The 26026-nt window shown below is 34.8% G+C and overlaps 1 protein-coding gene across 1 annotated transcript; it reads left to right on the top strand.

The window, feature by feature from the left end:
- Positions 1-371: 371 nt before the first annotated feature.
- LOC114362656 (uncharacterized) lies at positions 372-22206 on the top strand. Its single transcript, XM_028318129.1, has 2 exons — positions 372-513; positions 21205-22206. Exons 1-2 carry the CDS (start codon positions 466-468, stop codon positions 21685-21687), a joined length of 531 nt encoding a protein of 176 aa, XP_028173930.1. The 5' UTR covers positions 372-465; the 3' UTR covers positions 21688-22206.
- The last annotated feature ends 3820 nt before the right edge of the window (positions 22207-26026 follow it).

The following is a 26026-nucleotide window of genomic DNA, read 5'->3' as shown; positions in this document are numbered from 1 at the left end:
AGTACCTAGATGATAAATATATGCACACCACACTAAACTGAGAAATACTAACCTTGGATTAACGTAAATAGAGTAATTGAAAACAATTTGACCGCATGGAAAGAATTTATTCCTGGTTGGCAAGTCAGAAACCTCATCAATTAGTAAACCAATATACAAAATATGAGTAAAGCACCTACACAATGATCACTCCCAAAGTAATATTAAGTCATCGCCATTCAACGTCATTTACGCAGTCAACTCCACCACCTGGCGCGAAGTTCCCATCACCCATACACCTGCTACGCCACGGGAACCGTTCCCAGTCCCGGAGGGCGCATCCCTCCGGCCCTCTGGCGGGGATAAAACAAAGCCGCCGGGCCGCGCGCCGCACTACGCCGGGAGTTCTCGCGCACTCCGCACGTTCGTTATATCGTTGTATTTACTCGTACTCGTATTGTTCGAAGTGAAAAGTTTCGTGAAAGAATGGTGTTGGCGGACTTCTTGACTGAGACCAGAAGGCGGTGGTTAAAGGTACGTTTTTGGATTATGATATTGTTTTTATGTGTTTGGATGTAGGTAGAGTTGTTTACCTTCCGTTAGAGTGCAATTGTCACTATAGCGGAATGGTTTTCGTATGATTTCGTGGTGGTCATCCAATTAATTTATTAATACGGATTGAAATGCATTATTTACTTATTATATATTGTAATAGCATGCTATTTTCATATATTTGTAGTAGTTTTTCATAGTTTATTGTAGGTACTTATCTATTATAGTACTTTTTAATGGAATTTTATTATAGAAAACTGATACACATAATTATTTATGTCACAATACAAGCAATTAACGAAAACGAGCAGAAACGACCTTAGTAATTTTTACTTGTAAATTAAAAAGATAAAACCATGTGCCATTATCTACTTATGTACCTACTCCATGTGAGGTAACATTAGCTACAATAATATGCGAGTGGTGTAATCTGTTACATACTGTGATAAAACAATTAATAATGATGGAGTAATATATGATATTTTGTAGGCTTAACTATTAATTATTACAAAGTAAACTGGGCCCCGATAACTCCGGGCATTGAATTTGCCGCCGGTATCAATTTTAATTAATTAATGTGTAAGTACCGATCCTTGCGAACTTTGTTATGAGATATCTTTGAAATAGCTCTCGTATAAGATCGATATCAGATCATATCAGATCCACCCACAGATTACAGGAGTACCTAAGGTATATCCTGTTAATTTATAATTTCCCAATGAATTAACGGAAAAATATAACTAACAAGAGAAATGATTGCTGATTTTAAGAACCTTTCGTTTGATTTACTTTCACATTCGACTCTATTATTACAAATGCGAGAGTTAACTCTTTTTGTTTGTTTGTTACTCGGTTACATTTTAATCACCGAAACGATGCAATATGCATCATTTTAATTCACATATTTTATCATCAATGTTTTTGGTATCAAAATCAGCATTAGTATGAGTATTGCCGAGTAGCTACAGTTCCAGGTTCTTCACAAAATACAACCTGTGCAAAAAGTCAGTAAAATTTCGGTGATATGCTAAGGTGATATGTAAAAACTTTATTTACATTGATGTTCAAATAACTCGTATAACCAAGACATAAATGTATGAATTAGTTAGTAACAATTTCATTTCAGACCCGCATTTATACTTGGATCCTAATTTTGATAAAGTGACGCCACACTTAAAGACTCTTTAGACTAAGCTTTAGAGACTGCGTGAAGACATTTCACAAAAAAGCGAGCCATTTAGCAAAGTGCTGTGCTTTGAGGGAAATGGATTGATGACTTTTTTTGGAGATTAGATTTGTGGTAGGTTCATGCTACGATGGCTCTAACGCAAGGTTTTTTAATAGGGTCTGCTCATGTAAGCAGTCAAATTATTATTTTAACGAATGGAAAGTCCTAATTTATTGATCGATCGAACTTTACAATGTAGAGACGACGACGCTTCAAACTAATCACTGTAGAATCTTACGTTTCGTATATGCACAGTTGTGCTATTTTGCAATAAAAATGTATAGCCTGACTGTACATCATCATCATCTCAGCCATAGGACGTCCACTGCTGAATGTAGGCCTCCCCCAATGCTTTCCATGTTTCCCGGTTGGTAGCGGCCTGAGTCCAGCGCTTTCCTGCTACCTTTATGATGTCGTCGGTCCACCTTGTGGGTGGACGTCCTACTGACTGTACAGTCAGTATCAAATAGTTCGATACACCCAAAGTACTTAGCCAAAAAGTTCGCAACACTTCTTTGATACAATTGGAATAAGATTGTGTGTCAACTTTTTGGCCACTTCGAGTATCACGAACTATATTTGACGCTGAGTGTTCATACAGGGCCTTACGAGTATTGCAAAAAAGTTAAACCCGGGACATATTATTACTGTGCCCGGGACGAACTCTGGTTTGAAATGACATTTCCATACTAAATGTCAATTTCAACCAGGGTTCAACAAACTGAGTCTAACTTTTTGTAATAAGGGGGACAATGTATAAGTATTTTAACTTCATTGGTTGCTAACTGGAGAGTAGTAATAAGGGACTTTCCCAGTCAGAAACAACTACGAGTTTCAAATATTTGCAATGCGATACCGGCAGATACAGCAGACGTAGTGACGCGCGATCATTGTTATCAGCAATAAGTGTGTTAGATCACTTGTCTAATGTAATTCCGGCATAGCTAACATTTTGAATAGACACAAAAATAATTATGAAGTTTGCTAGCCATTCTGCTTACATGACTCTAAAATAAAGTAAAGTTGATGTATAAATATTATGCTTGTAACCATTAATTACAAAAGTACATAAAAGCTCGTTTTATAGAAAGCTTTGCTTGGGCTGCTTTCCAAAGCTGCTTTTTATAGCAATAAGGATTATACACTAGAAAATTCACATTAAATATTAGTTGTGTTAGTTATTTAATGCATTTTGTAGATGAAACGCCTAAAAAAAAACTGATGCTAAAATGCGCAAGTAGTAGGTACTATCGGGGACTCGAACGCCTTGACACCTTAAGGGCCTAAATTGTTTGCACACACACGCTCGATTAAGCTCCGCCCCCGTTCATTCATATTTCGGGTCTAAGCAGCGTCGGCGCACCACTGTAGATGTTTGCCCTAGCAAACCAAGCTCTATGTAAAGCAATTAGGATTGAGTATTGCTTATTACCCGCATCCGTAGCGCTCGTTTGGCAACGTCGCATTTTAGTCAATTTGAAACCCAATAAAGAATCGCTACAAAATATTATATGAGGCTTCGTGTAAAATTTGAACTAGCGATTGCCCGCTCGGGTCACAAAATTGCTATCGCACATTCCGAGGTAACTATGCAATTTCCCGAGAAAAAAGTAGCCCTTTCTACAATTATTGTTGATATTATGAGTGTAAATCTCATGATATTAGTTTATCTAGTTAGGGCGAGAAATACAAAATCATACAGTTGCTTTCGAATTTTACTTATTTAATAGGTATTTAATTTATTCGGAACTTATTTAAACAATATGTTATTGAATTAATTAGTAAAGTGTTAAGGAATATTTGTGGCTTAAAACAATCATTGTAAGATCTGGCTATAACTTTCTTAAATCCTTGAATGTAAATAAAAACTTATACCTGATAGGTTTCTATTTATTTTTAATGCATATTTTGTTTTCCGTTTTAAAGAAACACTTATCTTTAAAACGGAACATCTCACATCCAGGTAATTGGTTATCGTAAATATTATAATATTCAGTTAGTTTTATTTCAAATTCAATTTTTTATTGCACATTAAGTGTCTTTACACAAGGTCTTAAATCAATAACAATTAAACTTCAAACTAAATAATACTTAAACAGTTAACAATGAATAGATAAGTTTGTAAGTAAATATAAGAATTATTTTGAGAGGCATGGTTCAGTAATCGAGCGGAGGTCAATAAAAAGGCAATCAAACAGTCCAATTACTAGCACGGGTCAACACAAATCAATCGGTTATTGATCACGAAACTTCACAAAAAAACAAAGGAGAGAATATGTCGACAGATCGCCAAAGCAAAAAGCAGACAGACCTCGTATAAAAACACAATATTAAAAAAAATACATATCTATTTGTTTGTAACCAAATTCTATTATTAAAATTCTAAGGCTGAGTTGCACCATCTTACTTTAACTTTAACAAACGTCAAAATTCTGTCAAACTCCATACAAAAAGGACCGGTTACCGTTATAGTTACGGTCAAAGTTAGGTGGTGCAACTCAGCCTAAAACTAAGAAAGATTGAACAAAAAGAAACATTTCGTTTTAAACCTTAACCGTATGACAATAAAGTGCACAATGGTATTTCGTATTGCAACCTAAGCCCTGATTGTCTCTTATTGGTCGTAGTAAAAATATAGTAAAATGCGTAACCAATTAGAGACGCGGTGAGCACGTGACCGGAGCGATGCGCTTACGCTAAAATTTCTACAAAGTGGTCAGGCGGAAGAGTCCCCGATAGTACATGGTAATATCAGTCAATATTACTAATGCCATAAGATATACATTTGGCTTTATCAACGATCTGCCATTTGCGTATTAGCATTTATATGATAGCCACATAATGTTATCGACATTTCCCATGTGGGGTCAACTCCAAATGTATTAATAATGCATAATGGCAAAGGTAAATGTACTATACTGTGTAGTGATGATTAGGCAAAGAAAATTATTTGGCAACCATTAAAAGGTTTTCTAATAATAAAACATAAATATGTTTACAGAGGTGCACCTTTTTCTGAAAAGCAATTTAAGTCGTCTCAAAAATGAACCAAAATTTTTCTTCTCAAACGACAAATACTTGGATAGTGATAACTCTACATAAGCTATATTTAAATGCAGTATTTGCAGAGCCTTACCCAATCGCAGAAACTGACAGTCACACTGGTCTTGTCTTGATAGGAATGCGATAAAATTGTCACTGAACCACATCCATATTGTCATGGAAATAGATTTTTATTCAAATGTGCGTAATGAATATTTTAAATGACTGACTACAATAGCATTAAACTAATCAAGATGTTTTCTGCCTACAATCATAATCTCGTGTTTTCTTTACTACTTTACAATAACGGTTGTGAATGAACTAAGTACTTATTGTAAAGAATATATTTTCTTCTTCCGTCGTAGATTGCTTTTACATTTAATTTAATCATAAACAAGCGTCAATAGAATAGGGTAGAATCAATCATAGCAACAGATGAAAATTATTTAAAATAAACTTATTCAACTAATAATAATTTTGCACATAATGCTTTCTTGATGGCTATTTTTATGTATCTTAATCAAAACTAAATCAAAAAGCATAAAAATCAAATCTTCAAGTTAGGGAAAGATCGAGAAAACCCTTAGAAAATAAAAATAGATTTCTATTGCAAAGCAAAAAACTACGATTCAATGAATCGAATGAAATTAATATCAAATGAAAACCTTTATTACAAAGAGAGCTGGACTGAAAGATATGTACAATTCAGTGAACGTATTTTCATGAAACGGAGGAATAATTTCGCAAAGTATTTTATTATGAAATACACACGCTTTTCACATTCACGGTAAAAATGTATTCCAAAGAAAAATCTTTCTGTAATAGTTGTAATTGGTCAAGTTCAGGGTCTGATAGTAATTACTAAGATCAGCCGTCATTACCTCTCTCTATCTTTCATATTAGCGAAGAGATCGCGTGCGTCGTTAGCTAATAATATGTGGCGGGTGATTAGTACTGAGAAGGTAAATAAGGCTTATTGGCTGTCTTAGGAGGATTAGGGGAGCCACACTTGCATGAATCTAGTTATAATTGAATGATCAAACGAACTTACCAAGTGAAGTTCGATCTAAATTATCCGGTTTTCGCCAAAGAGATTTATTTTACCATGTAGTACCCCTGTACGACAACCCNTCATACTTATTAGAATTAGATTTTTAATATGTTTCTTCGCGAAAATACCACAATTAAAAATAACACCTGTAATTTTTAATTTTTTCCATAATCGAATAATTACAGTATTATATCCCTTTCAGGCCGGATTTCAGATTTTTTAAAATTAACATTTTTGACTACATAACATGTTTTATTATTTAATTGTATAAGGTACTCCAAAAAAATGATTTTAAAAATCCCCCTCGCCCCCCTCTGCGTGGGGGGACCCAGCACGATCGTGACGCTCAGGCTTAAATTAATTTACTGCACGAAAGTGACGGTGTCAGGTTTTGAAGTTAAAAACCTAAAAAACAATAAAATATTTAGAAACATAATATATCTATTGTTAATACTCTTAAAAGGAGAAGGAACTTTTAAGTAATAAGGGAGAGTCCGCTAATTTGGACCAGTTTTTTTCAATCCCATTTTACACATAGTTTTCTTTTGTTTTTGCTAATGTCCATGGTATATAATAAAAGATACATTATTCAACTTAGTATTTCATAAGTATTAATTAACATGATTGTTGTATATTTAGCACAAATCAACAAAGTACGAGTTCAGAGCTTCGGTCCAATTTAGCCAACCGGTTCGATAATTTGTACCACAGGGTTACTAAAATGGATTTCAATAAATTTCAAGCCTATAAAAAAACTATGGCAAAATATTATACGATACATTCTTAACAAATTAGGTAACGAAAAGGAACAGTAGTTAATAACATAGACAATCGATATTGTTTTACACGTTATTACGATTTTCAGTACAAGTTTTGTAATTCCAATTATCGTAACGCACACTTGTACCTAATCTACTTTGCCAGTCTTTTGCTTTCATTTATTGTTAGTCAAACATAACTACGCTATTATAACTTCAAAATATGATTTACTAAAAAAGAATTCAAAATCCTAAAATGGCTACTGGGTAACATCTCGCATTACCTCGGAGCAAAAGAATGGCTACTGGGTAACATCTCGCATTACCTCGGAGCAAAAAATGGCTACTGGTTAACATCGCGCGTTAACTTGGAGCTAAAAATGGGTCAAAGTTACGCGTCGTGTCACAACGCTTATAATAAAAATGTACGAGCACTTGCACAAAATAGTTGTTAAAACCAACCTTGTGTTGGGTCTAATTCTCGTCACTACACTGCACAACTTAAAATAATTACGTTTTTTGTCGGTAAAAACGTCCTGGTGACGTCACTTAAGCATTTTTCTTATACTGCGTGCGGTCGTTGCGCGTGCGCACAAAGGAATGAGACCGCTCGGACACCGAGCCCACAGCGTGGTAGGGGTGGGGTTGCCCGCTCTTTTGTTTTTTACTACTACTACGCTGAATATTGTGTGCGGATTGGGTTGTCGTACAGGGGTACTACATGGTAAAATAAATCTCGGAGGCGAAAGCAGGATAATTGTGTTATACGAGTAGGTAAGAATATGTTTCAATGTTCACTATCATCTGGTAGTTTATAAGGTGACATTAATATTCATTTAGGTAACGCTTATAAAAGCATTCTTAAGCAAGCGAAATAAATTGTAGGATACTTATTGTCACAGTAACTTCAGTTCAGAGGCTAACGTACGTTGAACCAATATTTTTTCGGAAGACCGTTATTTAAACTGATAATGTAACTAGCTTTTCACGTTTATTATGTAAGTATAAACATTTTTTTCCGTTAGTCACCCTATATTTAGTGGGTAGATGCTCGACTCCCTAAGGGTTGTCACTTTGACAGCCCTACTCGCGGCCAACTCCTGCACACGTGACCGTCGCACGATATGCTGCGCCGGCGCCGCGACTATGTCATTACGAAGAGCTAAGTTACGCTCCGGCCCCACGTGCTAAATGACAAAACATCTCATTAGGCTGATGATTGGAGAGCTCACCCTTTAATTCTGAGTAATAGAACTAACCTAGCGGGGAAAATAATTTTGAGTAGTTTTTTTATGTAGGTAGAGATTGGTAAGGACATTGTAGATTGACAATTTGGTTTCAAATACAGTTTGATTCAGCTTATCACTGTCTTGAAATTAAAATACTTGAGTTTGAGACGAATTTTTACGCCGATGCAGAACATGAGCGTAAACTTGAACAGTTTAGTACACAGATTAGCTGAATCTCTCGCTGTTGTGGGCATCCACGTGTTCTATTTAATTGTAGTTATTATTCATAACATCTGTGGTTATTGTTCATATTATTTACAGTTAATTATTCGTATTTTTTCTATTATACACCTGAATAGTCTCTGACCCTAATTAGCATGTTTTAATGCAAATTAGTATTAAATTTAGCTTTAAACCAAATTTTACACGTTCCTATGGCTACCGCTAATTATAAGCATACCTACTTACGTACGAGTAATTGCTTCCTTGTGCGAGCTGTCAACCATTTCAACATGACTTGACACGAGTCTTGAATGAACATCTTTTTTATTTTGAAAACAAAATTCTTATCATACTTTTAAAAATTATTTAATCATTGTGAACACAGTGGAAACTTGCACTTGGTATTATTTGTTATTAATTTTTGTATTCCGAGTTATCAGTTCATTTCTCTGAAATTAGATGAGTGTTACAGAATCTTAGACATAATTTTAGAGATGTTTTGTCAACGAAGGCAAAGTGCCTTTCTAACAAGCAATTAGTATTACTAAATGAGCCTATTAAATGTCGACAAATTACTCGCTTATTCATTTACGTCAAAGTAAGATAAACTCATTAAACGTGTCTGTTTGAATCGTCCTGTAGCTTAAAAGGTAATTTGCTAGTTAATATGTAGAGCTTTGGGAATGCTTTGACCTCTGCCCTAATTGTATTTTAATAACATAAAATATTAATTATTTAAGAGCTGTGTAATTAGAGGTAGTACAGTCGTTTAGCGCTAAATGTTTTGATGTATTGCTTTGCACATTTAATTATTAGACTAGATACTTTAAATCTATTGTATAGTAGAGTTGGAAAGCTCTTGAAGCATGTTGTATTTAACTTCGGTCATATTCAATTAAAGTAGATAATTTATTTACGTGGATTTTTTATGGTAAATAGTTGGCATGAGCTATTATAATGGTGTCTACTAAACAAGCCATATGACCTATGACGTGAAACATTGTGAGATAGGTAGGTACAAACCTTTAACCAGGCTCAAAAAAAGTCATTGGTTTCAACCGTATCTTCACAGCATAAAGTTAAATTGATGTGGGCTCTGTGGTCTAGGAACTAGGACCTAATAATAGTGCAGAGTGCTGAAGATTATTATAAAAAAAAGAAGACAGAGAGATAAGGGAACGACCGTGTATTTTTGTAGAGTGACAGATAAACATAAAACTCAGTGTATAAAAGTCACATTCAAATATAGCTATAAAATATGAAATGTATGTACAGAACGCTCTGGAGCCTGGTTAAGGGTTAGTAACACCCAAATTACACTACAGGTATAGTGTATTTTGATTTTATAGGTCCAATGCCCGTTGGAACAGAAGCTGTAATTAATGTTCCCTGATTAAACCAGATAACAATTTATGGCTTCATAATATTGTCCCAGCTTTATCAATAAAGTCGTTAAACCTCACAATGATGTTACACACATCAAAAACTTATGTCACGGCATCAAGGCGAAACAATGCCTTCAACTGATAAGTTATCTGCCAGATTTACAGCTGTTTACGACGGCCCGCTGTCTCACACTATCACTATGTTAAACACGCACGTATCATTATATCAAGAAGAAAATATTATAGTGACATCAATGTTGTAAACGATTAAATTATGACTTTTATTCTAATTCAACTTAAACACAGTAAATATTCTACTGTGACTTAAATATCTACCTAATCTACCTACGTTTAATTTAATAGTTATTTAAAAATATAGAATGTTGTAAAATTAAATGAGAAAAAAAAGCTTTACATTTTATGCTGTCATTTCCACTTTCTTGTAGAGCTCTATTAAAAAGGTCAGGAATCCTGGTCACTGGGCCAAATTAATTAATTCCTCAAGATGAAAATATTAAATTCTTTAACGTTACGGCACAAAATACGTAGAATATAAAAAATATAAACTTTATATTCACAAGGACACCCTCTTGACGTTTATTTTCAGGGAACTGATTTCATTTCAATCTTCTTTTCGGAAGAATTTAATTAACAAGCCGGTCCTAAAACTTTGCACGTAACACGGTGAAAAATATTTATAGGTATGTGTGACGATATTTGGGGAATAACATGAAATATTGATACCGCAGGATATGGTCGGCGGTGTTTGTTGACTCGACAATCGATACCTTTCACTGAGCCGCCGTTATCCAACGCACATACCGACGTATCGCCGATAGCTTTGACGTTCATTCTAAGCACAGATTTTTATTTCAATCTCATGAGTTTCCTATGAATGATGTATTTGCAGGTTAATTTTAGAATTGATGTTATGTCATGACTTGAAATGGTGGTGGTGGCCTTGAATAACGACTCCTTTTGTCAGCTTTTCTTTCGAAACAGAATATTATTTTAGGTTACAGAAACTTGAAATGTGGAAAACTTTGTAATAATACTTTAAAGAACATTACAAATATGTTTTCCAGATCCAATGCAGCAAAATAAATGTTATTCATGCACATATAATATAAATACGGTATGCCTTTGTATTTGATAGAGCTACGAGCTGTTTTGTGGGCATATTTTCCATTCATTCACTATGTTTGCGATGCGTTAGTAATCGTACTGAGAAGAATAGAAACGCAGTAAATGATAACACGAAGCGTCATAAAAGTTGTTAAACGCTATCTTATCTTACAAATAATCACGCATTTTACTGCTTTGTTACAATCAAAACAACTTATGGGTGGGATTACATGATCATTGTTATGTATGTTTCTTGAGTTCACAATACATAAGTGACTTCTACATAAGAGATTCTAAAAATATCTCATCTTTTACTCAGTTACCAACAAAAATGCTAATTCAATTTTCCGATTGAAAGCTCTTTTGCTTCATCATGGTAGATTGAGATTTTTGAAAGCTTTCTTCATAACCAATTTGTGTTTTCGAATATTCAGTCACTTTGCTAATATTACCTAGTAGTATATTACTGATGTTTTTTAAGATGGAAAGAAAATGACCCTAAGTGCTTTGCTTGCTAGTAGGTACTCTTTCGTGGACTGGCAACAAAAAATCAGTGAGCGCTTCATCCTGTAGAGAGTTAACTGATAACCTTTCACAGAATCCACTTGATTTGATAAATATCTTAAATCCAAACAATAGCTCGGCGTTTTCCCTTAAAGGTCGCGGTCCAATCAGACCCCAATTATCAGATTTGACAGCAGCTGTGCTCGCAATAATTAATTCAGGAAAACCGTACAAATCCCCGCCTCTCATCAAAGGCTTTCAGATTCAATGGCCCGTGGAAGGCATTCTTTGAGGCTTAACAGGTTTATCTTACAAATAAAGTAATAACTAATTATGGTTCATATTTAAAAGCTTGACTCGATGGAATTATTCTTCATTTTAGAGTGTATTATGTTTTTTCTAGTTGTTTGTTAAAAAATATACCTAGTATCAGTATAAACATGATTAAATTTAGTGGTTCATAGAAACGTCTTAATAAGAATAGTGTCTAAGAAGGTATTTTGAAATAAGTAGACGATCCAATATTTGAAAAAAGTTGGGTTATTTTGTAAAAATCCTCTTGAAATATATTTGGAATATTACTGAACGCTTAATTCACTGTACGCCCACATATTTTCGTTTTTTTTCCTTTAGCAAAATAATATGTCTGAAAAAGACTCGACATCGTAGGTACCTATACTTTATGTTGGGATATATTTAAGTGCGAATGCCAGTGGCTGAAGATTCTCGACATATTTTGTGGCTTTGTGTTTGAGCTAAGTTTACACGAAAAGCTCGCATGTTATTAGGTAATGTGTACAAGTATTATGCTAGGTGCTTATGAGTTGTTGGAGAGTACTAAGTCTGGTTACATTACTCCCTACCCCTTGCAGCACTTCTAACAGCAGTCATGGCACATTTTCAGTCAATTTTGCTAAAAATTTAAGGATCTTTTATAAAATTAAAATATTTATAGATTTTAATAAAAATGTTCCACTATTAAAACAGTAAACTTCCAAAATAAATCTAAAATTACTTTCAATTCGCAAATATTTGATAGAATCCTGACTCGTGAAGTTTGTTCAGCGCAAGTTATTTGTTTTACAAGTTTGCGTTTCGCTGGCAGAAAGGGACTCTCAAGGTTCCCAAGGGTCTGAGCGTACCCTGCACCTGGAGATGGTATTTTGAACCGTATCCTAAAAGACATAGAAGTGGAAATAGATATTTTCTATTGTAGGGTTTGCTCATCACGTCAGCCATACGATGTGCTGCGCCTGACAATATAGGTACCTAAAGCATCAGGCAGCAAAGGATCCTTTTCAATTTTAGCCTCGAAATAATTCACCGTAGGACGCTCTACGAGTATTTGTGTGGGTGTCTCGAACAAAGAATTCGGTTATGTGACTTCATAATACAAATACATCTAACAATTCAAGTGTTCTTTGAATATACCTTTCTGAACGATTGTTATGTAGTGTTTGTGAAGTTACTATTTATTAGAAGGAAAACTGGTGGCAAATTATCACTTACCTTGTAGCCATGATGATTTGCATTGTCTGGTCTGGACATCTGTAAAAACATCAAAGATTGGAATTAAAATCACTTGCGTTTATTCAGAGGCAAGGTAAAAATGTGACTCAGCGGTTGGGAACCATAAATTATCTTCGGGGTAAGAATTGATAATATCTCAATCAATTTTGCTGGTTGGGCAACTTGTATTAACAATATTTCACTGATTTGTTCATCAGTGACAGTGGTTAGAAAAGTTAAACAACCTGATATTACGTTACAAACGCCAGCTCTATTTTTGTGAAGATCAACAGATTTTCCTTAATGCCTCCATCTTCAAAACAATCACGACTGTTCCGATTTACGCACATTTTAATGTTTGTGCCTCGTGAAAGTGATTTGCGAACATTTACCCCACTGTAAAAGGTTGGTATTGTGTTATGAGTGTCTTATCTTAATTTAACTTTAGCAAACGTCAAAATACTGTCAAACTTCATACAAAAAGCATCGGTTATCGTTGTTACGGTTGAAGTTAGGTGGTGCAACTCAGCCTTACAGGGCTACAATAAGACGTTCTTTTCTGAAATAAAAGAAAGTTAAAGTTGACAAATATGTTTTCAATTGCCCGAATTAACTTTTGCCTGTCCTTGGCTTTTTAATACATAACAAGGAATAAGTATTAATGAAATTTTAAGACTTCTGAAACTTGTTTAAGTTTGCTTAGGCTGAAACTGCTTTGTTTGGCTCCGAAGCCTGATAGTTCTCCTCAAATTAAAATCCTGGATAATAGGGAAAGTATAAAAATTGTCGGCATTATGCCCCTACTCAGAAATGATACTGCTTTGTCAGAAATTTCCATTACAAAATAAGATTGGCAATTTAATATTACGGTTATAGGAGGCGAAAATGCGTAAGTTTGTAATTGTTAAACTTTTTCTTCAAGGCTTGTCCTAAATAACAGAAATTAATATAAAAATTACATGGATAAAAATGTCTGCGTCGCCTTATAGAATATTTCTATTTGCCATTGGCGGAATTCGAACCGGCAACCACTGCTCATGTTCAGAACGCAAATCTGTAGTTCCAGACTTAAGCAGTGAAAGAGTTTAAACTTTGCCATAATCGGAATAATAAAATGTCAAATGTTACAGATAAATAAAATATAAACAGGTTAATTCTACGTTAATTGCCAACAAATTACAAATATCATCAATGAGAATCAAGCCAAAACTATATATCAATGACGATACATCTTCGTCATCGATTCAGCATGTCATCTATCAAATGCGGCCTCGGGGTGCGTTTCACTTCCTGCTGATAAGCTTTATCATTCGGGTCAAGTTTGCGAATTAGGCTATTTCTGGCAGGCTAGATAGGAAGTTTGGCAGTGTGACGTAATTCGATACCTATTACGCAAAAATCAAGGTCGGTTTTGATCAATTTATTAATGAATTAAAACAACTAGCTTGCGTGGAACGTCACCCGCGTGGATAAAAAATACTGTTAAGTATGCATTTCTTCATGTTCAGCAGTGGACGTCCTATGGCTGAAATGATGATGATGATGATGATGCATTCTTACCAAAAATATGTAATAAACATGAGAAATTAATGTGAAATTCAACTGAATTATTCAATGGCTGTCTTCAAGGGTTAATTGTTTGTCTAACGAAATACCTAACAATCTCTACTCCAAAATTCATCAAACATTAAAATTGGTTCGACGGTTTAGGCTGGAAAACGAAACGACACACAGATTCATTAAGTCTACCAATTTTTTAATCAGTTTGATAAGCTTGACCGTTAATTAAATGAATACCTATTTTTCACACTGGTCAGTAACAGTTCTTTGCGTGAGTCCTCGTAAATGTTTCGTAAACGAGTTGAATGGAACCCTAAATATCTTATTTAGCTTGTAATGTATTCAATGCTTTGAAGTCGAGGGTTGTTTTCTAAAAGTATCGGGCTGGAAACATTCAGGCATCGGGACAGAAAATAATTTACGCTCAATGTGAGATCAGTCTGGAATACCTGCGATGATACCCTCTCAAGTGGAAATGGAAATGGAGTGACACGTCATAAGTTACGTAGGTTACTTACGTTAGCGTAAAAATAGCTGAACACTTAACTTTGACTGTGGGTGTCGAGTAGAACTCAAAGTTAGTGCTCTAGTTAAAGTTTGCAGGTTTTCTTGTAAGGATTTCTATTAGACAACTTTTAGGAGCTTATACTAAAATAGAATGTCTGTGTTTGTTAAATATTATGCTAAAAATCTAGTTATAAATTGGAACGTATATCCATTAAATGATCCAACCCAATAATATGAGTGAAGTTGTGGGTTGGATCCTTACCATGCAAATACGAGCTGCTAAAGGTGTATATTGTAAGATTAAGCTTATCACAATTGGATTTGAATCGCAGCTGGCGCTAAAGTTCGGCTAAAGTCCTATAACCAAGTCGGGAAGTGTTTCTGAAAGAGAGTCCTAACAAATGAGTACCTAAATTATTGCCGATATTCTTTATCTATTAGCACATTGTTATATTGGTTTATTTCTTATCATCGGGTAGGTAACTAAGTAATAATATCGTTAATAATAATATCGTTTATTTCTCACCATACATATTCAAAGTATGGTGCGTAGGCATATTGGTTCATTACTAGTAAAGTATTCGGGGCTCCGTCACGTATTTCCTCAATAGGATGAAAGGGTAAGCGATACGGAGGCATTGGCGATGGAATATCCCTTGAATAGTAGATTTTAGGGGGCACGTACGATGCCGCATACCTGAGCCTAGTGTTGATGAGGTGTCGATATATTTGATGTCGATAAAATAACTATCTATGGGGTTAATACTATCAATTAAACTGTCTCGAGTCGAAGGTACATCGAAATCGTCGAAAGATCATTGGTAAATCCTTGTCCGATACGTATTTAAATACCTACTCGCCGATAATGTACAAATGAGAGTTTTCGAAATATAAGAAGGCGATAGATACACCCACACAAATTTTCTTGTGTTACAAGGCACCAGACAGTGAAAATTGTCGGGGGCGTCTTTTAATATGGCACGTACATTTTTATTGTAACGGTTCGGTTGGTAGACATCATGGATATTTTAAATCAAAGAAATATACCTTAGAAATATCTATGTATGTATTTTGTAGAACCTAACCAACACTATTCCCTTTCATAATGATTGGCCCACGCAAACTCACGAAATAACATAATATTGCTTTCTATTCTGAACTTAATAACATATTGGTACACAATACCCCATCCCAGGTCAACGTAATAAGACCTTCACAATACATCTATAATAATCTAATTTCGTATTTACTACAGTTACTCGTACCTACCTAAATTCGGGTTAGGAATAAAATGTACATACATTTCATTTTCTCCGATGTTACACCTTCCAGCTATCGCCATCATTTAGGTCATAACTTTAGTCACTCACAATTCACAAAATAATAGCACAAAACTAAGAAAATCAAAGTTAAAAGTCCCAAGTTCCGAGTATGCGACAACATCGAACATTTAAACGTGCTCATTCAAACAGAACTGCCGAACGAATTATTCAAATTTTAAAACTACCCGACTTTACTGTTGATATTGTTCAAATATTCTCCCCAGGCTAAACTTAATTACCAGTGCAAAAAAGCATTATTTTTTTGGCAGAATTGTAAGGCTGGGTTGCACCATCTTAATTTAATTTTAACAATCTTCAGAATTCTGTTAAACTCCGTACCAAAACACCTGTAAGGGTTATAGTTAACATTAAAATAAGGTGTTGGAACTCAGCCAAACACTTTTAGCAGTTGGCACGATTGTACACTTTTGGCGGTTGACACAAGTTAACGTCGTTCCGTTACACGCAGCGTCCGTGTTATCGGGTGTATCGCACAGGTGCGGGCTGGTGGTTTCCCACGGCTGTCACCGTAAATGATATGCACTTGCCATGTGTTCGCCGTTAGTACGAGTGTGACGACCTTTGGGGTAAACAAAGGCATGTCATTGTCAACGCAAAGTTCCTTGTTTGTTTGAGGCGTAGTAAACACGGGCGATTATCAGTAGTGTTTTGGTAGGGCACAATTTGATTTGCGACATTTATGTTCTACCTAGGTATCTTTTTTTGCGGATTGTAAGAAAGGTTAAAAGTCACTGAGACCATTCACTTACATAGTGATATTTTTAAAAGCTGATTCTCTTTAAAAATATTTTGTTTTGTTCAATACACATACAGGTTAAAGACACTTACAATAACAAAATACAAGTAAACAAAATTAATAGTGCTTAAACTCTAACCTACTAGTAGCGTACATTTAATATTTGTATTAATTTACGTTGCACAAAATAGAAACAAAAAGGCACAAAAGACACAACCCTATAAACTGTGTGAAAAAAAAAAGGAAAATAGTAATCAATTCTTTTTTGTATTATCAACAGTTTTTAAATCTGTGTTTTCAAAGTCAAAGTCAAAATTTCTTTATTTGTTTAGACTAATAAATAGTTCTTACAAATCGTCATTTTGCTCTTAAGGAGCCTCTACATGTCTCATAATCTTTTTACCCTACCAGTTTTGTCAATACTTTTGCGAAACGAGTAATTTAAATAAATTACTTATTGTTTAGATAGACCCTGTATAAATATGCTACGGATTTAAAGTTAAATTAGAGCTCAAACTGACTCACATCTTCTCAAGTCTCTAGGGTAAAGTTAAACTACTTACGCTAGTTTCAAACCAGGTAGCGTTGTAAGCATTTAATAGATAAGTACCTGCATGAACAGCTGCTAAAATGTGGGTACCTGCCGCCTACGCTCTGACTTTAGTGCCGATGTAATGTTAACATTAAACATAATTTTCTGACTAAGCTATATTAACATACAGGGTGTCACAAAATGCCCTAGTAAACACTGCCTTGCTCTCGGAGTAACCCACTAGCTCCGATAGTAAGAGCAAACCGATAGCACTTCAACGGAAAAAGAAATGCCTTAGTGATACTCTACCTCTGGGCTTCGGCTTGACACATCTTTTTTGGACACCCTGTATATCTAATAGATATCAATAACGTGGTAAGGGTAGGTTATCCCAACATTCCCAACCAAATTGCTTACTGTTATAGCAATCGGTAAATAATATACAGGGTGGAAACGATAAGTCACTTATCGTTTCCACCCTGTATAGAGACCTTTACCCGCAATAAATAAAGCTTTTATAGGGATATCTTGATGCCGGTCACCGGCCTTAGATCATCTTTACTGCGAGTGGCTCTGCCATACGCAGGCCACGTATCAAATTCATAAAGGGCCCAGTTTAAGTTTGTAGAGCAAGATATTATTATAGGCACAGTTAGCCTAATTAATATCTAAGTGAGCAAGGTGCCATGCATCTAGTAATAAATCCACTGTCATTATACCTAGGTAGTCAAGTAACAAGCTCCGAAAAAGTACACTATGTACTTTTTACCTGATTGCGCCAGAAGGAGGGTCATTTATCTAGTTTATTCTTACAGTAGTTGATTTTTAAACTATTCTACCTATTCATTTCAAATAAATTATTTGACTTTTTAGATCACTGACATGGAGAGCAAGCTAATTATTTTTTTAATTAGATTTTATAAAAAGTTTTAAAGCGCAAAGCTATCGGAGACATTCGGTAATCAATATTGATATTTTTATATTCAAGATTTTTATGTAATACTTTACTTATCTCACTCTATAAATAAATGACAATAATAATATTGTTTAAAATTTTATTATATCACGAGCCCACAACATGCTTTCCATATACATAACAACGCTATAAAAATTTCTTTATCTGTGTTTGTATGTAAATAGTGTGTATTTTGAAACGGATATAGGTGTATTGTGCTTAACAGAAAGTAAAAACAACGTGTAGTAATTAAACCCGGCCTATGTCTGAATTTTATAATGAAGAATGTTCACTAATTTTGTTTTTTAGCTTTCTGTATTCTCTGTTAAAAATAAAAAATACACGTGAAAGAATTATTTCGATACGTCAATTAGTTTCCAAGATATTGAATTTTAAAAGTGCGGGCGGCGGCCGGCCCGCCATTTTATGCGCGTGACGTCATATTACAACGACTGGCTCATATTTGTATGGGTGGAATCTTGCAAACTGAATTAAGACCCACTTCCAGGCAACCGATTAAGCTGAAATTTCGCAAACACATGTGATTTGGATGACCATGCAATATTATGATGACATGGAGCTGATCTGATGATGGAGCTGGAAGGTGGCCATAGGAACTCTATAATAAAACGACTTAAATGCATCGAGTTTGGGCTCGTTCGTTTTGTATTGATGAGTATTTTAATTCTATATAGTAATCGGGGTCTAATGATGGAGCTGGAAGGTAATTCGCAATAAAACGACACAATCGCATCAAGTTTGGGTTTGGTTCAATTTTAATTTCTGTGATGGGTCTGGGTGTTAATATGTATAATAAGTTTGTATTTACAAAAAAAAAAATATTTAAGTATGTTTATATCCGTTTTCTAGTGAGCGGACGCTGTGAATGTACGTCACGCGGGGTCACGTGACCATCGGCGGGATTCAATATTTAAGCGAACTTTGAATGCCTATAAAATCATAACTACTGGGTATTTTTGAATGAAATAAAAACTAATGTATTTGTAAATGTAAAAGCTTAACTGTAACATAGGTTTCAAGTGATTTTGCATACCTAGTAACATTCTCAATTGCAATCTTCTACGAATTTCTGTGGGTGGCTTAAACTATATTTATTCTAAGTAGTCAATGGTTCTATGCCCTATTATAACACAATCATTTAAAAAAATACTTAAGATTGTGAATATTTCTTTAGTAATCGTTTTATTCATCATCTTCGAAAAAATATAATATCTATTATTTTTTCAGATTAAATACCAACAACCAACAAATAAATGATCGTATCGTAAGCGTAACTGTTGGACAAAAGCCTCAATAAATATTTGTGTTAATTTTAAAATTTATGTAGGTAATTTAATAGTAGGTACTATAGCATAGTTCAATTGATTTATCAAGTAGGTAAGTACCAGACAGACTGTCTCAAATGAAATACTCGTTGTCACAGATATCGGTAATAAATACTCGCAACGGTGTCACAGCGATACCCCCGATACCCGCTATCTCGCTGTTAAGCACAATAACAATACTCATATATCCTGGGAAAAACAATAATTGCCAGGAGTAGGGTAGTTAGCATAACGATCGATACGCACATTTTTTGTGAGTTGTCAAAACGTGATTCACTCGTCCCTACTGCAATCTACCAAAAATCCAATTTTATCATTAATTGATATTGATAAGAAATTGAGTTTCAGGGATACAATGAAAGTTGTGCCCAAAGGTAATTGGTTAATTGTGTCACCTACCTCCCAGAATGTTTCTAATTTGGATAGAAATCTGCACCATTCGTATAGAAATGGGTGTGACTTTACATCTTATGCCTGTAGTCTTTGGATTCCTACAATTTTCTCTAATAATGTCCATGTTATTCCACCACAGTTCTAAGTTGGTATCATTCATTGCACACTGTGACAGCTGTGAATCGCGTATCAATGCTATTACCCTATTTAAGTGATGCATCTCGCCACCCGCTGTGCTCGGCCCTTAAGCGTGTCACTTGCAGGCGCAAGCGCAGCGCGATTGGACTGAGTCGTTAAACTGATAGGCGGGTAAAAGATCTTGTAACCCCACAATTATTAATATCCAATTGGCTTCTGCGAAGTTCTTTGATGAACTAGCGTTATTCTAGTACTAGTAATACGTACTTGTGAGTTTTTGTGGTTTGTTTAACAAATGTATCTTTGTAACTTTAAGAGCGGGGCTTCCTAACACAGGTATTAAAAGGAGACCCCAGCCACTTGCAACAATATGTAAACTTTAAAGATACTGAATAAATATATTTCCATTTTTATTTTCATTTTTTTATCAAATCGTACGACATATTTTCGGCAGGCCAAAATATTTATTTTGATTTACGAACAGGTTTTCATATTTATAATAGGCAAGGCATAATCGTCAAAGAACTGAATAGCATTAGAATAATTTAGTTTAGATATTTACAAAAGGTATCGTGATGTCATGGTAGTATGTCAAGAAAACCTCCATTTTAACGTGTGACCTCCACAAAGTTTGTTTTATTTATTTCTCTGAAACAACAGTCCTCCGCAGCCGCTAACACCAGCGAGGCCGTGACCTACAGACGCTGGGCCGTTTATTGGCCTTATTGGCCCTAATCGGTTACGCAAGGCCTCTGGCCCAATTTGACACATACGGCTATTACACCACCGTGCGACATTCTTATCAATTTGCTCTCGTTTCTTATGGCTTCATGGTGTCACTTAATTCAATTAAACACCAGTAACAAAGACCTTATACCAGTAGACTAGACAACCAATTTCACGTGCAAATGTTTGAGCTCTTGAAAACAAATATTTGCCATTAGTGGATTTAGCCCTTTATAGTCCGGAGCAAAACCACGGACGAGACTTGTCTATCAGTTGTTTGTGTTTTGGTCTGCTCGGCTATAACACTAACAAATAATTCCAAAGTTCGAACTAAACTGAGCACTAAACTTATCAATATTCTCACGTGTATTTTCTTTGTTCCAGGCCTTCAAACTCTTCAAGAGGAGCAGATCCCGCAAGGGCACTCGTAACCGGGTGTCACCAGCCCTAGTGCGGTCCCCTTCCTACAGCGGGACCGTCGACGCTCGCTCCGAGATCGACCTGCAGCGTTTCTGCGCTTGCCGCGCCTCGCTGCCCCCTCTCAGCTTAGCCCAGGAGTCCTTCGAGAACACATCTTATTATAGCAGCTACAACAGCTACAGTTCTCGCAACGAATCCGAAGACTCCAACTTCGATGGCGCTAGATCTGATTCAGCATATGACTCGGCTAGAAGCAGCCCATCAAATCACCGAGCGCCAGTCTGCTACGCCACAGTTACGTATTTCAACGTTAATGACAGTGAGGACAGCAGCAGCATCAGGACAGAATACACGCTGTTGGACTACGAGGCTGATGATGATGAGCCCGAGGACGAGAGGACGCAGAACATGATCAACGAAAGCATCGAGCTCGTTAGTACGTTATGAATTGAGAGCGAGGAAAGTACGCGTTTAGAATCTATCTAGGTATGATGTGAAGAATTTTCCCTTTTCTTCTACTTACGGATTGACTGGCTGGGAGATCTTGTGAATGTTAACCTGGATCAGGGTTATGATAGGTGTTTCTAAGTAGGTACTCTTTGTTTTAAGTTCTTCGATAGAAACTTTATTGTGTGTTAGAAGAGTGAAAACACCAAAAATTGCAAACAATTTCTCGCTTGTTGAAACTATAAATTAAGTACTTAGAACTAAACAATCAGGGTTTTCCCTGTTTTCAACATTGATTATTATCAAAGTTCAAAACTATTCATACTTCATAATTTGTTTGGGCTTTCGGGTGGTTTCTATCTAGTATGTTGGGAAAATTAATATTTGTTTTAGTTCTAATATTTATTGGTTTACCTACTTGTTTTACAATTAAACTTTTGATGAGCGAGAGTGAGAGACTTAGTAATATGGTTTCAGAAAAACAGAAAAACAAGAGCCAATTTAATATTATTGTATATTTTTTGTAATACACAGCACGTTTTGAAAATTATTATCAAGCTTTGAATGCTTGAAAGTACCTAGTAAATGTTCACCAAAGTCACTTGAAGCATTTTGACTTTGAATTTATTTGTGTCGAACGCTGTCTGAATACTTAGTTCGACACATTTTCTTAACATAATAATAATTTATAATATTGTTGCGTTATGAGAATACAAATATCTAAATATACAAGATTACGAGACATTATTTGAAATTTTGTTTTACTATTGTGAGTTATTTCAATAAGTACCAAAAATATTTGCCAAAACTGATATTTCAACTGAAACCTGATCCTACGTGTTAGTAATTTCAGATCTCTAATATGTATTGTAACATTCGAAAGCGCTTCGCTACATCCGCTTTGTACAGAATAAAGGATTACCTATCGAAACTAAATCTATGCCGAATGTTACATCGTGTACTTTACAGGCATATGTACCAAAGCCTATGTGATAAGAGTATTTATGTATGGTTAGATATTAGATGTTTATGTCTGTTGATCTCAAGAAAATTAATTTTATTAGCATGTAAGTTCAAATGTATAGAGTCGGGCTCAAAAATATGTGGTAAGAAAATAGTTAATACTTAATCTAAAACGCAGTCGTTTAATGTCAAAATGTTGTACGTATTCGTTCGTGATTTTTCTAATTCTGGACGGTTAACTTTTGTACGTGTGTTTAAACCAATTTGTTGGCTTAAATTGCTAATGGAAAATTCCGAATAAGGCCTACCAAAGACGCTAGAGAAAACAAAACAAGTGGGCGGAGTTATTTTACGCAGAAGAATGTTTTCATTTTTTTGAGACCGACTGTATACAAATTTATATTATTGTGTTAATGTAAATAGTACACACCGATTTGTTGCCACACAACGATTGAGTTCACATGTTTATCCTAATGTTCTAGCATTGTTACCAAAGATAATAATAATATTCTATATTGTAACATACAGCTAAAAAAATTTCAGAAAATTTGGACAATCTAATAGATTTTTAGACAAAAAGTTTAGAGTAAAAATATAACAAATCCGAGTTTAATTTATCATTAAGATCTTTAGCATAAGTTATTAGTGATAATAAATCTTTAAATGTATTTATTCATATTGAATGATCATTAAAAGTTGGATATTTTAATCATTGTTCTTTTATTAATCGCCCATCAACCATAAGTCTACTGAGCTGGAAAATCCGATGAGTATTCATTAAATATAATTAACGTATGTAAATAATATTTATCGTTTTATTTATAATCGAGAAAGCAGTGACGCAGGTTTTTCCTGTCTAATGAATTTTCCATCATTTACCATAATTAAGTGAAACATGCCAGTGATCGCGGAATTTCCTGTTCCTTTAAGTTATTCTGGGAAAAGTATCACAAATCCTATATAATTAGAAAAATGATCTTAAAAACCAAACCAGTAGGTCTACTTTTTTATTCAAATTAATATGAAAAAATCCAATCTTCTATTGTGTGAGTTCAGAATTAATGAAGGGTACAAGTACATCAGTAATGAATGAACGAAAAAGATTTCTCGACATAATACCTACCAACCAATTACCAATCTATCAATTTGTGATCACATAATCAAACTAGAAATATTGCTACAATATTGATAAAACACAACTTACCTTCATTATAGCACACAAGCGACCTCATTAATACAAAAGTCTCAATCGTAAAGTTCTGGTACTTGTCAATATTGGCCTATTCAATATAGCAGAAAAAGCTAGCGACTAACCATTTATACACAAAAATATTTCGTGGAATTCTGTATTCGGTATATAGCCTCGGTAAATACATAGCTAAATAAATTATTTATATGTATAACCTACCTACACAAATACGCGGTAAATGACATGGAAGCTATGAAATAGTTTCAGATTTGTAGATAATAATATGATATTGAAGTCTTTATTAGGGTTCAGTTTTTTTAATAAAATAGCACGATGAAATGACGACTCGATAGAAATAAATCCTTATTAGATGGAGATTGCTTGCATCTAAAATTTGACTAAAATTAAGCCAAGTGTAAAAAGCTTAGCATGTTTTTGCCTCGTTTTATGTCTGATTTTACATAAAAAACTTTTTTACTCGTTAACTATACTTCCACTCTCATATTATTTAACTCTTTAAAAAGAGACTTTGAAAGAAAAATCAAGTTTTACCAGTCTGACCCCGAGCAATTATAATATTTTGTGTGATCTCTCGCCACCAAGGGTTAGGGTTGGCACACAGCCATTGTTGATATAATAATGCATTTCCAAGGATTCCCTTTTGGCAGGAAACAGCATGGATGCTTTAATACTAAAGACCATTGCGTATTAATGATTACCTAACTCAAATACTAAAGTTTTATGAGTTTCCAAAAAAGCACTTTATTACTGCAATAATGAATAATGTATGTATTGCTATGTAAAGGTTAAATCAGAAACGTGGAATCAAAACGCTCTATTTATTGTCTTCAAGCGGTATCGCTAACAATAAAGAGAAACACACTATTTACAGCTTGTTGAACTTGGTCGAAAGCTGACCCCAAGGCGGCCTATCAAGAGTACAGAGTAAAACATTGACAACCCTGCGAGCTTCCCATTCTCTCGATATTCCAATACATTGCGAACTCTCCATCAATAGGCGCACAAAGGGAACCAGTTTAAACCCAGAAACTAGTATTTCAGGTTTCCCGGATTTTGTGCGAAACGGAAATATTACTGAGCGGTGGACTGTTGGAACTTGTTTAGCTTTGCCACAAAGCTTTTGAGCTTTGTTTAAAAACACGTGTCAAACAAACTTTACAACATCATTATTTTTAATACTCTTAGGTAATATTTTGTTAGGGTTGAAGATTAGCTTTCAGTTTTTAAATGGGAATGACATTCAATAGGTATTTAGTTTAGGTACTTAAACCAGTTATGAGCTAACACAATGGTACAAATGATAACTGCACAGTGGTTGTACTCGTATGTAGAGTACGGACTATCAACTCGGTTGGCTCAAGCTCCGACCTCCATTTTTGCTTTAGAAATGTAGATAAAATTGTAGTTACCTACCTAAAATTCTAGTAGTAAAAGTATGTGGGTAGAGCAGAATTTTTATTGAAAATATTCTCATGAAAGTAGTCCTTGACACTAGAGTGCCCTAAATTCGAAAGAGAGAACAATTTAGGTCAAATTATTTAGAATTAGTACAGTTTATACAAAACAATTACAAGGTCTTGTTTCAGGTATGTGTACCCTAATTTTCGATTTATAGAGTTTCAAACATGATTGTTTTTCCTAGCAAGGAGTTTATAGATAAATTGAAATAGAGGAAAATAATGTAGATTTAATCAAGTTAAAAACATTCAGCAACTTTTCAAGGAGTTGTTTTTAGAATTGAAAAGAAGTGGGTGATCTCTAGAAATAATAAATTCAGTTTATAAACTTTTATTGACACTAAAATGTTTTCAAGCATCACCTTAAGATAAAGATTTATTTTAAAAAGGTTATGAATAAAACAGATAAGTGACATAAAGAAAGCACATACAGTCACCACTACCAAAAAAGTGGCTTTTTACTGTGTTATGCAATAACGCCCGTATTCACAAACATTACTATGAGGTCTCACAGTGGGCGTGGACGCACAGGGTGACACACGAACCAATCATAGAGCTCTATTCAACGCTGTGCGTTCGATTCGCTGCTTCACTTAAGCAAGCCTTGTTTGAAAATATGGGCGTAAGAACATTTGAGTGTTCTTGCAGCTTATATGGATGAAGGTGAATCAAGCTAGCACTGTGTATCTTATGTTGTTATAATAACTGC

This window comes from Ostrinia furnacalis, unplaced genomic scaffold (genome assembly GCF_004193835.3).
Source record: "Ostrinia furnacalis isolate ACB-3 unplaced genomic scaffold, ASM419383v2 OfSCF6657, whole genome shotgun sequence".
In the NCBI taxonomy this organism is placed as follows: domain Eukaryota; kingdom Metazoa; phylum Arthropoda; class Insecta; order Lepidoptera; family Crambidae; genus Ostrinia; species Ostrinia furnacalis.
The sequence above is the reverse complement of the archived record's forward strand: the minus strand, read 5'-3'. Positions and strand labels throughout refer to the sequence as shown.